Source organism: Melospiza georgiana, chromosome 10, assembly GCF_028018845.1.
Source record: "Melospiza georgiana isolate bMelGeo1 chromosome 10, bMelGeo1.pri, whole genome shotgun sequence".
NCBI classification, from domain to species: Eukaryota; Metazoa; Chordata; class Aves; order Passeriformes; family Passerellidae; genus Melospiza; species Melospiza georgiana.
In genome coordinates, this window is record NC_080439.1 from 14,482,003 (window position 1) to 14,497,369 (window position 15,367).

Sequence of the window (15,367 nt, forward strand, 5' to 3'; positions counted from 1 at the left end):
AATCCAATACATGACGATTCTATAATTTAATAAGAGATCATTTATTCTTACAGTATAGATACTAACTTGTCTCCATTTGGCCTCTCCTGAATGAGGACTTGGACTGAGTTGTCACCAGAACTCAAATCCTGTACAAAGCTCTGTCATCACCTTGGACTGGGAATAGAAACCAAGTAAATCAAGTCTTGTCCCAACAGTGCAAACCAGTAAATAGACAGAGGCTAATGGCTTCAAATCCAAGAACTTAATTCCCTTCAGTCTCCATTATCCCATTATACAATAGAAACTAGATGGATGCATTCCTTAGTATTGCTGTATTGTGTGTAAGACAGTGAAGATGTCAAACTCAGTCCAACTGCTTGCTCATCATGATTCTCCTGTTCTCTGCCACACTTAAGAGTGGTTTCAGGACCTGAGAGAAAGTAGAAGCTTCATACTTTAAAAAGAAGTCTTTAATTTTGATTTAGTTTCCGTATTGTTTGGCTTTTGGTAACAACTTCATTAAATGTACAGCTCCAGCTTGATAAGTGAAAATTTACACGGATGAAAAAGGAGTACAAATAGTTACTTTAAAATTACTAAGAAAAAAATACAGATTTCATCTCTTCCAGAGAATGCACCAGTCTTTCTACACCAAACCTCTGCACACATGATACACATTTTAGAAAAATCAAAGGAATGATATATAAGGAAATGCAATACAGTAATGAGAAAATCCATAGTGGACTAGCCAGCTCTTTATTGTTTTCTTAACACAGTATTTTATGAAAAGGTTAAAAAACCCAATAGCTGTTTAGTCCAACCGCAGAACTTAGCACATATGCAGACCTAATAATGACAGGACATTTCTGCTTTCTATTGCTGGTTTTTTCATACAACATGGTTTGTAAAAGTTTCTGCTAAGTAACAGAACAAAACTACTACATATATTTGAAGATAATTCCCACAAAAAAAGTTTCATCAGTTTAATCAGTATTCATTAGTTACCAAGACATTATCATAGGCCTTTACTTGCTCTAAAGTCAATGACAAGACTCCCACTGGCTCCAACAAGAGTTAAGCTCTCCAATAATAAGGCAAGGATGATAATTTCTGTGCAGTTTGGAGTCCAATCCAACAGGACTGGAATGCACCTTGAGACTTGTATGACTACATATAACTAACACCCACAAAAATCAAACAGTGTTTCATATTTGGTCCTGAAACAACATATGTAAAACAATGCAGGTTCTCACAGTGCTATGGAAACTAATACAAATGAAGCTTGATTCATATGGGTTTTTCCAAGCAATACAAATCTATGATGTTAATTTGTTAATGAACATGTTCTGAAAATGGTATTAGCCATAAGTAATTCATGTGTTATGAAACTCAAGAAAATTAACTAATACAAACACATGATTAAAAGATAATTGATATTTGTGCATACAATTTTTCTCATACTAAGTTTCAGAACTCTGTAAACTGCGAGGCATTCATTGTGCTTAACATGGCAGAAAGTTATTGTATGTCTGCATTATTTTATTCTGTTCAGTCCTCTTCCCATCAAACATGCAAACACTGTCATCACCATTTTTGGCTTCACTTCAACCAGATCATCTGGGAGAGCATAAATACGAGCACCAATTTTTCGAGCAACTGAAATGGCATACCTTGGAAAACAAGAGAAAACAAATACTATTATTTTCTGGCTTCTACCAATGTGTCAAAATTCACAACAACAAAATCAGATTTTAATGGCAGGATATGCCTGTTTAACAGTACTTAGGCTCTACCAGAAAATGGACATTATGGTGAAGAAAGCATGTACTGGCAGATGTTTTACTACTTGTTATCAAAGCATTTCTTTTGGTCAAAAACAGTATGAATTATGGCAAACTGTTAAGAAACCAATTCCAGTGCAGTGTTGGTAGGTAGGTCATATCATGTAAATTTGACTTCCTATTTTAGATGAATTAGAAAAATAAATAATATTAGAATTTATATTCTATTAAAAAAAATAAATTAGTATTATCTTTCTCCTAACAAATCAGTAAATAATGCATTGCACTGTGAATTAATGCATTTCTTGCATTTCAGGAAAATATGAAGCATTCATTTAAAACTTACTTGGCATTATTCAATTTGTCTTGGTAAGAAAGGTCTTCTCTCTTGACCATTTCTGGACGAACTGCTTTTGGTGCAATGGCATCTATTAAATCTAGGACAGGTAAGCTAGTGCTAATTGATCTGTCCTAAAAGCAAAAGACTCAGGATTAGTTTAAAGGAATCTGCTTTGATTATTCCATCTTAAAAATGCAAAAACCCTACAGTACATCTTGCATGCATACTCAAAGACAGAAGCCTGTTTTCTTACTTCATAGTGTGAAGGTTCTCCTCACCCTTTATGAATTCTAATTTTCTACAATCAGTATTATAATGTTCACCGTGCTGGTATCATTATTGCACAAATGGTTTAAAATTATTTCATCAAACTTCCCTCCTTAAGCCCTAAGGAAGGAAGGGAATTATGTCATAAGTTCAAGGGCCAGACTTTCAAGACAACAAAAAAAGATCCTTCCAGGCCCCCATACATATATTTTCCTTGTTTTCTTGCCATGAAACTATTTTCTCCAGTAGTTAATGGCTCACTCTTTCTGTAATATTTCAACTCAGATGGTGTTGTGAGCTAGTGTGAGCAGTCTGTGTTTCATATTTAATACAGAGAGATTCTAAAAAGAGCAATTGCTGTTGGTGCAATCATTCCCTCCCAGCTGCCCGGGCAGAGCAGGAACTGCTGGTGCCAGAGCAAGCACATGTGGGGCTGCATGGCTGAGCACAGCCACGGGGCACAGCTGCCTTTGTCACCAGGTCAGAACCAGGACTGCCACTTCAGGGGAGTCCCACAGAGCCATCATTAATTATACATCTAAAAATACTAATAGAATTCTGCTTCAAGGCATGAAATGCATGCAGTCCCCAAGACCATGAGACACACCTTTGTTATTTTGACTGTTTGAATAATGGCAGTACTATAGAACTTGGCTTTCTTAGTCCACAGTGAAATATAAGGCACTTCTGCATTCTCTATGGTCTGCTTGCCACAGTGTCCCAAAACCCAAACAGTGAAAGGCAATATTTATGTAAATATTGTAAAAAATTAGCAGTAAAAAAACCAAATACTGAATAGTGTCACTTTACATGGGTACCTTCTTATCTTTGGTCAACCAGCAGTTGAATTATCTTAAAAACACCATTTGAATGGCCTTAAAAACACAACCAATGTACCCTCAAAGACACAGGGATACCAAAGGCAAGATATTGGGACAAGTTCTTGTCATACTTTCAGCTTATTTAATATCACCTTTATAACAATTTATGTAGAAATAAGAGAAGCAACATCTCATAAGAAAATGAAGGCTCAAGTTACCTTCTAAAGTGAAAACTAAATATTCTTACTTAATTTTTTTACTAATAATGCTTATCTAATTAAAATTCATAACATGGTGAACTCTCAAATATTTAACTTGCTAGGTTCTCCTGCTTTGAATCACAGACATAACTGTCTGAGGTTATAAAATGAACCTGTACAAGAATGTTACATTTGTGTGCAATTATTAATCGGCCATTTCGAGAGCAAGAGATCCACACAGAATAACACACCTGACACACATACGGCTGCTTTTGTTTTGAACACTGAAATAACGCGGAAGGAAAGGTTCCTTTATCGGTGTGTTCTTTCGTGCTGAACGGGAGCAGCTCCTGCTCTCCCCGGCCTGCTGCACATCAGCAGCGCCAAGGAGGACACAAGGTGTCGCTGGCTACCCGGGGCTCCCTCTCCCGGCTGTGTCACACGTGAGAAAATCCTTTAACCAGCTCCTAGGAGAAGTGATCATCTGCCCCCCGTATTTCCAAAATCGTTCTTATGGCTTGTGTAAGCATGACAGTGCCTATATCCAAATATTTGGAAAATATACGACATGCCAGGCCCAAAGACTGGTAATTTCAGACAGAAGACCCTTTGAAAGTATAAAGTTATTTTTCTTTTCTTTATTTTTGGGCTTTTTGTTTTGTATTTTACTGCAGCTACTATAAATTCTTTTATTTTTCAATATATTTGAAAAATACTTTTGAAGATTCAAAGACTGTCAGAAATATTTCCATAAACAATTTTGCTAGTCGATGGCAGAGCTGCTGTTAAAACCAAATCATTAACAGATCAGGTTAAAAATCCCAGGTCCTATTATATGTGGAAAGAAAAGTAAATAAAATTTATTACCTTGAAACTTGTAATTGAAGTTTTCTTATTTGCTTTTGCAAGTGTCTGATTCACCCACTTAATAATAATTTCATCATTTACTTTTTCGCCCTCTCCAAGGTCAGACAGTACATTCAAAGTATACCTTCAACAAAAACAAGAGCCCAAATTAAAATGAGTGCTGGAACTCAACTTTTCTTGCAAAGCTATAGCAAAGGTAAAATATTACTTCATCACAGTAACAATGCTAAGTACTCTTCATAGGGTACACTTACCTTACAAACTATATAGTAATTGAAATCACTTTTTCAGTGGTTACTGAATAAAATAATAAAATAATATCCCAAACCTCATAATATTCATGGTAACATCTTCATGCATTTGTTTTACTCAGTACATCATAATAAATTATACTTTCTAAGTTAAAATGACTCCCTACCATCCTAGTAGGGAAAAAAAACTAAATCACAGCAGTCTGAGAACAAAAACCACTAAATGTTTTGGGATAGGTCCAAGAAAACTAATTTGAGGAAAACATTTGCAATAAAACACTCCTTAATCAAATCACTTTATAATAATTTTTCTCACTCAATACAGTATAAAGATTTTGATTTGATGATACTTATGGTATCTATAGCTGTAATGGCCTACAATTTTTTACCCTTTCAACTTCTATAGTGTATGTATCACCACTGCCTTGGGTTTTAAAATATTTAAATTATTATACTTATAGAAAGACACATGGAATCAACATGAAATAAGGTGAATTCTTTTTCCTTGCTGCAGGATCTATATTTTAGACACAGTTTCTAGTTTACAAGGTTTTAATTGGCACTATAAATTGTGGTTTCAATCACTGCAAAGTATGTAAGATTACAAAACACATATACAATTTTATCTTTGAGAACAGGGACATTTAGAGATTTGTCTCTACAATACCAGTTGGGTGACCTGAATACTACCCTTAATTTGCCTTGATTTACAGACACACATGCACAGACACATTTATACACATCCATCATACACTGCCTAACTTACCTTCTCATCAGCTGCCACACCAAAGCCAAAGTCAGAGTTGGATTACCCTCATTTAGATCATGTCCAGCAATACCAACCAGTGAGAACTTGGCTTTTGTCTTCCCAAGTTCTACTGCATAATTGCAATTCTCAATCTAAAAATAAATATTGTGTGCAAATAATGAAAACATATTAATATTTCTGCAATACAGACATATACTCTATGTGCATTTTAAATTACTTTGGCTTACTGTTACCTACAGTGAGATCTGAAGCTAGAAAAGATTTCCAGTCTAGCTACACTGTGATTGAAATAAATAACAGTTTTTACTATAAATGCAATTATGCAAGATTCCAATGATAATTTTTTCCACATTTGAGAAAATCAAGTTTCCACTAAAGTAGTGAATAAAATATATTTATATCAAAACTATACTTTGAAAGATATTGAAATGTGTTCTTCTTAAAAAGGCAGTAATTTTTATCCTCTACATTTTAGGCTTCACAACAACCACAAAACTATGTGAAAGCTTGGATCCTGCAAGTCTTGCCCTAATCCTCTGGGTAGCATATAAAACTGCTCTGGGAGGAAATGCCTCACAGTACAGGAGCATCCAGCAACAACAGCCAGGTCAGGCCTGAAGCTTTCACTTATAAGAGCTAAATTAGGCCATAAATGAAATATTGCTAAAAGGTGCCCACATTTAGAAACTAAGGTGATATGTGCTATTACTGCTATTTATTCTTTGGGATAATAACTGAAAATTAGATTTTCATTTTTTTTCTCCCAGGGCTGTCTCAGTAGCACAGAAATCTCAACAACACAGCCTGCCAGGAGCAGCATGGGAGCCAGTGGAGCTGGGCTGCCCCCAGAGCATCACCCACCTTTTTCATGTTGCCCCCGAGCAGGGAGTAAGGAGGTTTGTTAACGTGGCCCCAGTCAACCGGAACGCGCGTCATGTCGTACAGTTGGAAAATGATTAAAGCATCAGAAAGGTCACTAAATCAAGAGCAAAACAATGGGTTTCAGCACAAAAGCACAGATTGACAATGAAAGTAAGTACTTGAGACTTCTCACAGTGTAATTAAGTTGCTGAAAAATTCCAGACATGTAAATAAAAACTGGTGCGGTTCTGTAAAGAAACTAGCCTACATTCCATTGCTTGATTCCTGCAAGTATATACACCAAATTCTGCATTTAATTTCATTAGTATCACAAATCTAACTGAAGCAATCTCAGTCACTGGCCTCAAATAAATAATTACTTTCATAAGGCAGGCATAGACAAAATAGCTGCTAAAACAGTTTTAATCTATTGATCTCGTTTTAGTTCTCTAAGGACTTTCCCAAATGTTAAATACTCATGCTTTATCTGCAGATGCCTACAGATGAATTTTGCTAAAGAGTAATCAAAGCCAATGAACTTATCTTGCAAAAGAAGAATAGTAGGAAAAGTATTATTTTCCAATTATATGTTGCATTACTGATAATTCCCATCAACTACTTAATAAATGAAATTCTCCATGTTAAGATCACTTTACAGAGATCAGAAAACTGAAATAATGAAACCAATTAGTAAATATACATACAAGCAGGGGTTCCTATTTGCTCCCTCAATCTCATCTTTTATTGGCAGAATTTGAATCAATTTCTGGCATAATTTGAAAGTGACCAGAAGCATCTAAAAAGCTTGTTATAAAGCCCTTCATCTGAGGGAATACTACACTGCAGAGCTCCTTACAGTCTACTGAAAAAATAAAAATTATACATCATAAAACACAATTATCTCAACTTTTATAAAAACATAATTCAACATACAAGTGAGTGAGGGAGGGAGATTTAAACCTTCTTAGGTTTTCTAGTCTATCTAGATTATAACTAGAATATTTGAGTCACATACTGCTTAATGTGGTCCTACAGATCAGTTTTGAAGAAGAAACCTAGATATCACTATTCTAGTAGAAATACAACTTCCCCCTCTTCTTTCCTTCTTTCTTCCCCTGTCACCCCTGGGAAGTCAAATAATTCTTTTTAAAAAACCTTACCTGTATAAATGATTAACATATGGGCTCACACCCAGTGAATTCATCCAGTTTCTGAAAGTCCTTTCTTCCTTACTTTCTCCTATGGTGACAAATACAATTCTATATAAGTTATTGGAGAAAACACTTTAATAAGCAATGTTTAAATGTTTCTCATATCCCTCACCACTCCCCTCCCACCTCAAAAAGAGTTCACAATTTCCCAAACAATAGTCTATACTACAAGGCAATCCTATCCTATTCAGACCCACTCAGTTCTGGGCACAAGGCAGGGGGACTACATGAAGTAGTATCATTAGACTACATTTATCTGAGTTAATACAATTTGATAAAATACAGAAATAAACTTTTGTTATATTTCACATAATTAATATATCATGAAGACGATTAATAGTAAGTTCCTGAAACTAAAATGAGCAGAAACTGCATTCAACAGTTTGAGAGAAATAATATTTTTTTATTAAAAGTCAGTACTAACACATGAGGCACTACAACTCCATTCTCTCCTCACAGAATTTGACAGTATTAATTTGCAAAGGGCCCCCCTAAAGCAAGGATTTCTTTTTTTTTTAGTTCTTTGCACTGAAAACATGGAGAGGCAGTGTAGTATTTGTTAACTTTGTGGAGCTATTTATACTGCTGAGGGGGCCAGTTATCCTCACAGCTTTAGCCAGCAATTCTACTTACAAGAACTTCAGAAAATTCGCTAGGCAGTAAATCCCAACCTTCACTTTCCTGACATAGGTTGCTTTTATTATTGCAATCATGAGTCCTAGCCTAACTCGTTCTCTATAAAGTTACAGATTGCAAAAATTCATTAATTTTCTACATATAACACTACCTAAATTTTAACAACATCTCTGTAGACATCTACATGTGAATCAGTGCTGCATAAGCTGTTTTCTCTTGCATCAAAGAGGAGCATTTGAGAAAATATTTAGCCTGAATACGTGAGCTTGGAATAACTTCATAACTTTGTTCCCTTGGGTTGATAATCCACTGTTCAGAAAACAGCGAAGACACCGAGGAGGGAGAAAGCTCTGGACTTCAGAAATTTCACCTGTAGTTTACAGTTTCTAACAGAGTAAATTTTAAAGTTTCAGCCACCTTACCAGGTTCTTTCCTTTCCAATTATTATGAAATAGTTGATATTCATCTTACCGATATATTTTTCTCAACTATTTTTTTTCATATGGAATTTGAATTAGTGTTTGTTTAAAATATTTACTTGTAAAAATAACCACAGAGCCACTCATGAAACAGTAGAAACAAAGAAAAATACTATTCTGCAAGATCATCAGAGAGCTTTGTTTCACATATTTCTTGCCACATTAAAATTTAAAAGAACAATCACACTTTATGACAAAGTTATTAAAAATATCAGTTTTTCCATTTAAAAAACAATAATAACTCAAGAATTATATATAATTTAAGTTTATAAAGAATACCTTGGAGATTATAGTATTTTGAAGCAAGTGCCTTGTGGTTTTTTTAATGATTTTATGGTTACTGAGCTTTGAGTTGATTTGCAGTACATAAAATCCTGACTCCAAAGTGCTTTTAGGAACACTTGTCCATTACAAAGACAGTACCAAGGTTATTTAGTGAACTCTTAAGAAACAGCATAGCCACAAAAACAGATACTCAGCAACTGCACTCAGACTGAGGATTTTAAAATGCTTGCTCAAGATTGTCAGGAGAATCCAAAGCAACCAAGCAGGAGCAAGAGCATGCAAGCTGGGCAGGACCCTTTTGGAAAGTGGGAGTCCAGGAACTAAACCCAGCATACTATATTTAATATGCCACTCTAAACAAATCCCTTTATCATGCAATACATGAGTGTTTATAAGTTTTCCAGATGGCTGAGAAGTGACCAGTTTTTTTCTCTCTATTCCTTTATTCAAAATATACCTTGTGATCCTATCAGGAGCATATCTTCTGCTGAGTGGTGCAGCAGATAGCCAAAATCATTGGAAAACTGCAGAAAGGGGGCAGAGCTACACAAAAGAGAGAGGAGCAAATTTGGTAGTATCCTTTATATTTATTGCCATCTCTTTTTTGAGATCATTACACTGTGGAACTGAGTGGAGAGTAGCCATAGGGAGGGGATGAAAAATCCAAAGAGCTCCGAATAAACCTAAAATAATCCCTGCAACACAACTGAGCTCAAGATACAGTGGCACCCAAAGTTCAGCCAGCCTGAGTGGGAGTACTTAACCCTCTTGTGGTGACAGCCATGAAGGCTGCCAGTAATCTAAGCAACAGCACAGAACATCTACAGTGGAGGAAAAGTGGGTGGACACAAGTCCCTCCTCTTCCTCCCCCCAAGAGCTCAGCTCTCTTCATGACTTGGACTCCAAATTGCTGCTTTCCCCACCAGCCAGGGCCTCCTTGGATCAGCAGCAAAGGTGGTGCAAGAACTGAGCTCAGGACTGCCCTCTCCATCCCCACACAATATTCAAATGTTCATTTTGCTGTGTCAGTATTCCTGAGAGACACAATCTCATATTTCAGTGCACATCACCAGATGTATTATCAGGGCAGATGTCAGTTTATGCACAGCATTAACTGTCTTAAACTGAATAGGACAGCCACACCATGCTGATGAGGTGGGACAGTCCCCGAAAAGATGGAATTTATGCAGGAAAATGAAAACTTTCAGGAAGCTCTACTCACCCACACATACCTACAGCTCGACATCTCAGTTCATGGCAAGCCCTCACTGGCTAAACCCTCCAAAATACCTGGATGGCATTTGACTTACTGCAACTCTTGCCCTCATTTTATATGCTGTGGGGTTTTTTCCATCTCTTTTACTTATGATGGCATATTAAAACAATAGAAAAATGTAAGAACAATGCAAAAAAAAATCAACCAGAAAAGGACAGAGATGATTAAACAATAGGGGAAAAAAAGAACAAAAGAACGAAAAATTGCAGAATAAACACTTTTATGGAGTACAGAAAAGTACTAAATACAGTACCTACATTAGGAGGGGTCAAATCTGCATTTCATGAAGCAAAACAGGAAAGCATTATAAATTATGAGTCAGATTTCAACAGACAATCTATGATGAAACTATAAAGAAATCAATGTCATATTTTATATCACTAGCTTGAGAAAACATCGGTATAAACACAGGACTTAATGGAAAACAAACAATACATTAACAGGAAAAAAAAAACATTAACAACCTTGTCTTTGGGCTGAAATAACTATTTTGATGGTTTAGATCTACTTGACACCACAGCAATTATTATTTGAGGGCAAAAAGGAGTCATCTACTTTTCTTTGAATAGGTAACATTGGCATGATTATCCATCTCAAAAATATATACTGTAAGTAGTAAGTTAAATTTGGCCAGTATTTATAATTACAAAATCATAGCCTAGCATTCAGCTGATTGTAACTTTTTTAACTGGTTTGGCTGAGACTTTCATCTCCATCTAAATGTATCAGGAAAGTCCAGAAACCAATTCAACAGGTTTTTCCCATGCCATTGAAAATGCTTCCAAATTTAACCAAGTTTTTGGTATTTCAAATCACACCAGCAATTTTATCTTCAGAGCAGAGAAGGTGAACTGAGCATATTCCACCTCCACCCAGCTCCTGTATGCATTTCCAAGAGCTGACATTTCTAACAAAACTGAAGCAGAGGAAGAGCAGACCTTTCCTTCAGTCATTTGTCCTGGCCAGCAGGGACTGCAGTGACTGGGGATATCACAGCTGGAAAGGGAAGACAAGGTCCTGTGCTCTAAGCCTCTATCACAGCTGGCACCCAGCTGAAGCTAGAAGAGCCAGAAGCCTGAAACAGGAATGCTCTGAGGGATACAATATTTGTGACACAGGGATGCAGCAGCACAGACAAATCATGAAAAAACAGGAGCAAAGGAAGATGGACTCACCTAGATGGAAAGGGAACCTGATAGGAACAGTAAAAGGAAGGCACGAGAAGGCAGTGCAGAGGACTATGTGAACATTGCTGATGATTCTCCCGAGTGCAGCACCCCTGATTCTCACACTCCTTTGAGATCAGTGAACAACTGTGAAATACACTGGCAGGAGCCACTCCATTATCCTAGATTAGCTGGTCCACAGCAAGGGCAACAGCCAAAGATTGCTACCAATGATCCCTTTGTGTCTGGCATTAGGGATCTGAACTGTACAGTTAAAGGCCAAATTCCCTGCTATGACAGGATCTATACAGGCTGCTGATGCAATAGATTTATATAGGCTGCTGATACAGAAGCCTTTTTAAAAAAAAGTTTCCTGCTTTAAAAGGCAACAAACATACACACACATATATACAAATGCACAAAAGTATGTGAAAAATACTTTTAAAGACTATTACAGTTGCATAATATAGCACTTCAAAGAAAAGCCAGAATTTGTATATCAGCTCAAATATAAATAGCATGGAAAGAAGCATGGAAACTGAAAGGAAAGTAGGAGGACAGTTTTTGCTCCTGCAAATGGGTGGCAGAAGGTTATTCAGGAATGACCATTTGGTCAGGCTAACACAAGTGAACAATATACACACTACTGGGGTTTTCCACTAAGGCTGAAATTGCCTGCTAGTAAGTAAACACAGGCACCAGCACAGAGGGATCCTAAATCACAACCTAGAAGGAATACCTAAGTAGAAATCACTACAAATATTCTAATACTAATATTATTCTCTTCCATACAGTTAGAAAGTTGAGTACCTTCTAATAAATTGAGATCATAAGATGAATTGTCAGGCTTGTGCAGGGCTGGATATGTGTTAAAGAGATTTGCAACAAAAGCCAAATTGAGTTTAGGGTTGCCTGCAACCACATCAGCTGGAGTTACAAACTGTCTGCAGCCCAATTTATCTGCCTGTTGGAGCATGTATTCAGCCCTCCTCAAGTCATTTTTATCCTAAAAAGAAAAACAAACAAAAGTTAATTTACAGTTAAGTCTAGTACTAGATTTTACTGAATCATCAGCTAGGGAAATCTTTAAATGACCCATGTCAGTTCCTCCCTCATTCTGCCAATGCCTGAGCTAGCTCTTACAGCCCAGGACAATTCCCCTCTGCCTTCTACTGTCCTTCACTTCTGTGGCTGTCAGCACAGCATTCCTCATGAATCACAGCAACTGCAGCCAGAAGTGTAGAGATGCTATTTCCATTTCCAGGCTGTTGATTCCCATATTCCTTATCCTCCTACATGCAATAAAGGTTCACCATCACTGCTTTAAAATTATATTCTCAAGTAATTCCAGATGATGCCCAAAACCATCAGTAAGAGTTTGAATGCTTCCAACTTGCTGTCATTTTAATATTTTTTTCTCTTAATAATCATAAGTTGGCAACTTATGTTTGTTATTCTTTATTAGTACTATACTGGTTCATTACAAAAATGTGATCATATGAACTGTAGGAAATTACATGGAAAAAAATTACTTCTACTCTCTCTCAAAAAACCCAAACAAGAGCAAACAAAGCAAACAAGGAATTTAAGAGAACTAAAGCATGTAAGAAAACAATCATGCACATGGGTTTCATGCTTATAATGAATAATGAGATTCTACTGTATATTCTGATTAATATATAAGTATCTCAGGCATGCAGTTCAACTTTGGAGCAAATGCACTCCCACAATAATCCTTCCAACAGGCATTATGAAGCCACTTAGACAAGTGCTTCCACATCAATGTAGGCTGGTTTTAAACCCTCTGTGCCTTTACACCTTAAAGCTTGATGGATGCCACACTTTGCTGCTGGTTATTGGAAGAGCTCACATGTTATTTCTAATTGCTGCTTGGTTAGAGGAAGGAACAACGGTTTGTGAAGTCTGTTCTTCCTTGTCTGAATTCCAGAACAGGAGAACTGAGCAGGATGCTCTAATATTCATGTTGGATGACCCAACAATGTACACTATTCCAACTGAAAATCAATATACACTACTCCAAGTGAAACACAGCTCCAAACTTTTGACTGCAGGATGCATTATCCTGTTTCAGCAGCACTGTAAGCTCAAGTTTTTGCTCATTTAAGCTTTAGTAACACTGAGCAATCCGGCTGAGTTTTTGCACACCTTAGGAAACAGAAGAGGATTCAGGGATAACCTGGTAACCAGAATGTTGGATACATACACAGAGGTCTCAGATAATTCCAGTCTATTTTTACATTTCTGGATACTTACATGAAATCCTGTAAAGTCAATTTTAATAGGCAATTGCTCAGGGTCATCTCCTTTGGGTGCAATCTCATTTAACAAATGGTAGTAGGCTCTTGAATCCTAAAACAGTGTAATAAAAAAAAAAAAAAAAAGCAGCACATTTGTAGCCTTTCCTAGACATTTATTACTGTAATACTCCAATCCAAAAGCCACAGGAGTCAAATATACAGCTCTCTAATTTCAGTGAATATGGATGAAGTCATGCAGCCATTTTACTACTCTGTTTCACATAGAACTTAATCAGCCAGATGACAGAGAAAAGGAATATCTGCTAATTATTGTGGACAACACTAGTTAAATTTATTCTGCTGAATATTATCTAGACTGTTACAATTAAGATGTTCAGGGCAAATTTATCAGGGGTCACCCACAAAAAGGATCAATTTTGCAGTAACAAACTAGAAGAAAAAATAAACCCCTACTAGTTCTAGAAGTATTTACTACTTCTCTTAAGCACCATATAATTTTTTTACCATAGCAGCAGTTTTCATATAAAACCCTAGTTACAGTCTGTTTTAATAACAGCCTTCTTGACAGCATTTGAAATGATATAACTTGCTGAGTGGTGCAGCAGATAGCCAAAAACTATTAAGGACATGGTTTTGTCCAAGGAAAGGAGGTCTAACCACCTTAAGGCAGTCTTCTTCCTTGGCTTTCAGTTTTTAAAAGTTGCTGTGTTCTTCCTCAGCGGGGCTACTACAATGCTCTGCCTGCCTTTGCAGAATGACTGAAGAGAGAAGGAACCTTTCAGCCCCGGAGTCACCCAGCTGACACACCAGCAAAGCAGTGACTGGCAGTTATTAGCAGCTAGTAATGCGGTGCAAATTATCCTAAATAACTCTAATAGACACTGAACAACATTAGAACTTCCCTGACTATCAGCCTGTTGGAAATGTTCACTTTGCACTGTGATATGATAATACAGGGGGATGAGCAACTAAATAGGATAGAAGAGATCAAAATAATTCTCTTTCAGTGTTGAAAAATGCAGGATAAACCTGTAGTCAGATAAAGCAGATTACTATTGTATCTAAAGTCTCCTGATCTGACAATTTTTTTCTATGCACTCTGTGTTTTAATACCACTGTGTTCAATTATGAGAAGAAATAACTACATACCTTGATGTCTTGGCTGAAGTTAGTGATTCTCTGCCACCCTGCATTGGCCAGATGGTAATTCACCCAGCGCAGCAAGAGGTCTTCTGGGGAGAGCTTCATTAACTCATCCAGCTCTTCCCCTTCATTTAGCAAGGCAATAAGAGCTAAAAGCAAGTTTGAAAGAAAGCTGAGATCACTGCTATTGTGGTCTGAGCTAATTCCAAGGGGCTGCCATTGCTATAGCAGGCATTACTCTTACCTTCATTTCTGGAGATCTCAATATCAGCAAAAAGGCCAACTTTAATGATCTGCCACAAGAGTCCCAATACCAAGTGTGGTTTTCCTTCTTGCAAATCTTGTGATCCAATATTGACAACTGTGCAGCCAATGGCAGACGCTGAGTTCAGAGCCAAGTTTAAGTTTTCCTATTTGGAATATCATCATTTAACAAACTTGGGAGATTGTATTTTTTAGTAAAATTGTTCATATTAAACTTTGGAAGAAAAAATGCATTAATTCAATGGCTTTGAATGGAAAACTGCACTCTGGAGGTTTTTGTTAACTACCTTGCATCTTACCAAAATTTTATGAAAACAATGACAGTGTTAATATGGACCCACTTAAAAATTGTGGGCCACCTTCTGCAGCTGGAATTACTGAGGAATACTTTAATAAAAATATTTTTACCCACAAAAAGGATTTAGAATATAGTGTGGTTTAACTTGTCATATTTTAACACTGCTGCCTAAAATAAAGTCTGCCATTTAA

At 36.6% G+C, this 15,367-nt stretch overlaps 1 protein-coding gene across 2 annotated transcripts in view; it reads right to left on the bottom strand.

Annotated features, from left to right (window-relative positions):
• Positions 1-17: 17 nt before the first annotated feature.
• The window catches only part of PLS1 (plastin 1), a 41,914-nt gene continuing 26,564 nt past the window's right edge, over positions 18-15,367 (bottom strand). For both annotated transcript variants that reach the window (XM_058031078.1, XM_058031079.1), the window contains exons 7-16: positions 14,859-15,024; positions 14,621-14,763; positions 13,467-13,562; positions 12,003-12,198; positions 7,300-7,378; positions 6,140-6,254; positions 5,276-5,409; positions 4,259-4,382; positions 2,110-2,234; positions 18-1,652 (exon numbers count right to left, since the gene is read on the bottom strand). In XM_058031078.1, the coding sequence (XP_057887061.1) occupies positions 1,517-1,652; positions 2,110-2,234; positions 4,259-4,382; positions 5,276-5,409; positions 6,140-6,254; positions 7,300-7,378; positions 12,003-12,198; positions 13,467-13,562; positions 14,621-14,763; positions 14,859-15,024 (1,314 nt within the window). In that variant the 3' untranslated portion in view covers positions 18-1,516. The remainder of the gene's footprint in view (positions 1,653-2,109; positions 2,235-4,258; positions 4,383-5,275; positions 5,410-6,139; positions 6,255-7,299; positions 7,379-12,002; positions 12,199-13,466; positions 13,563-14,620; positions 14,764-14,858; positions 15,025-15,367) is intronic.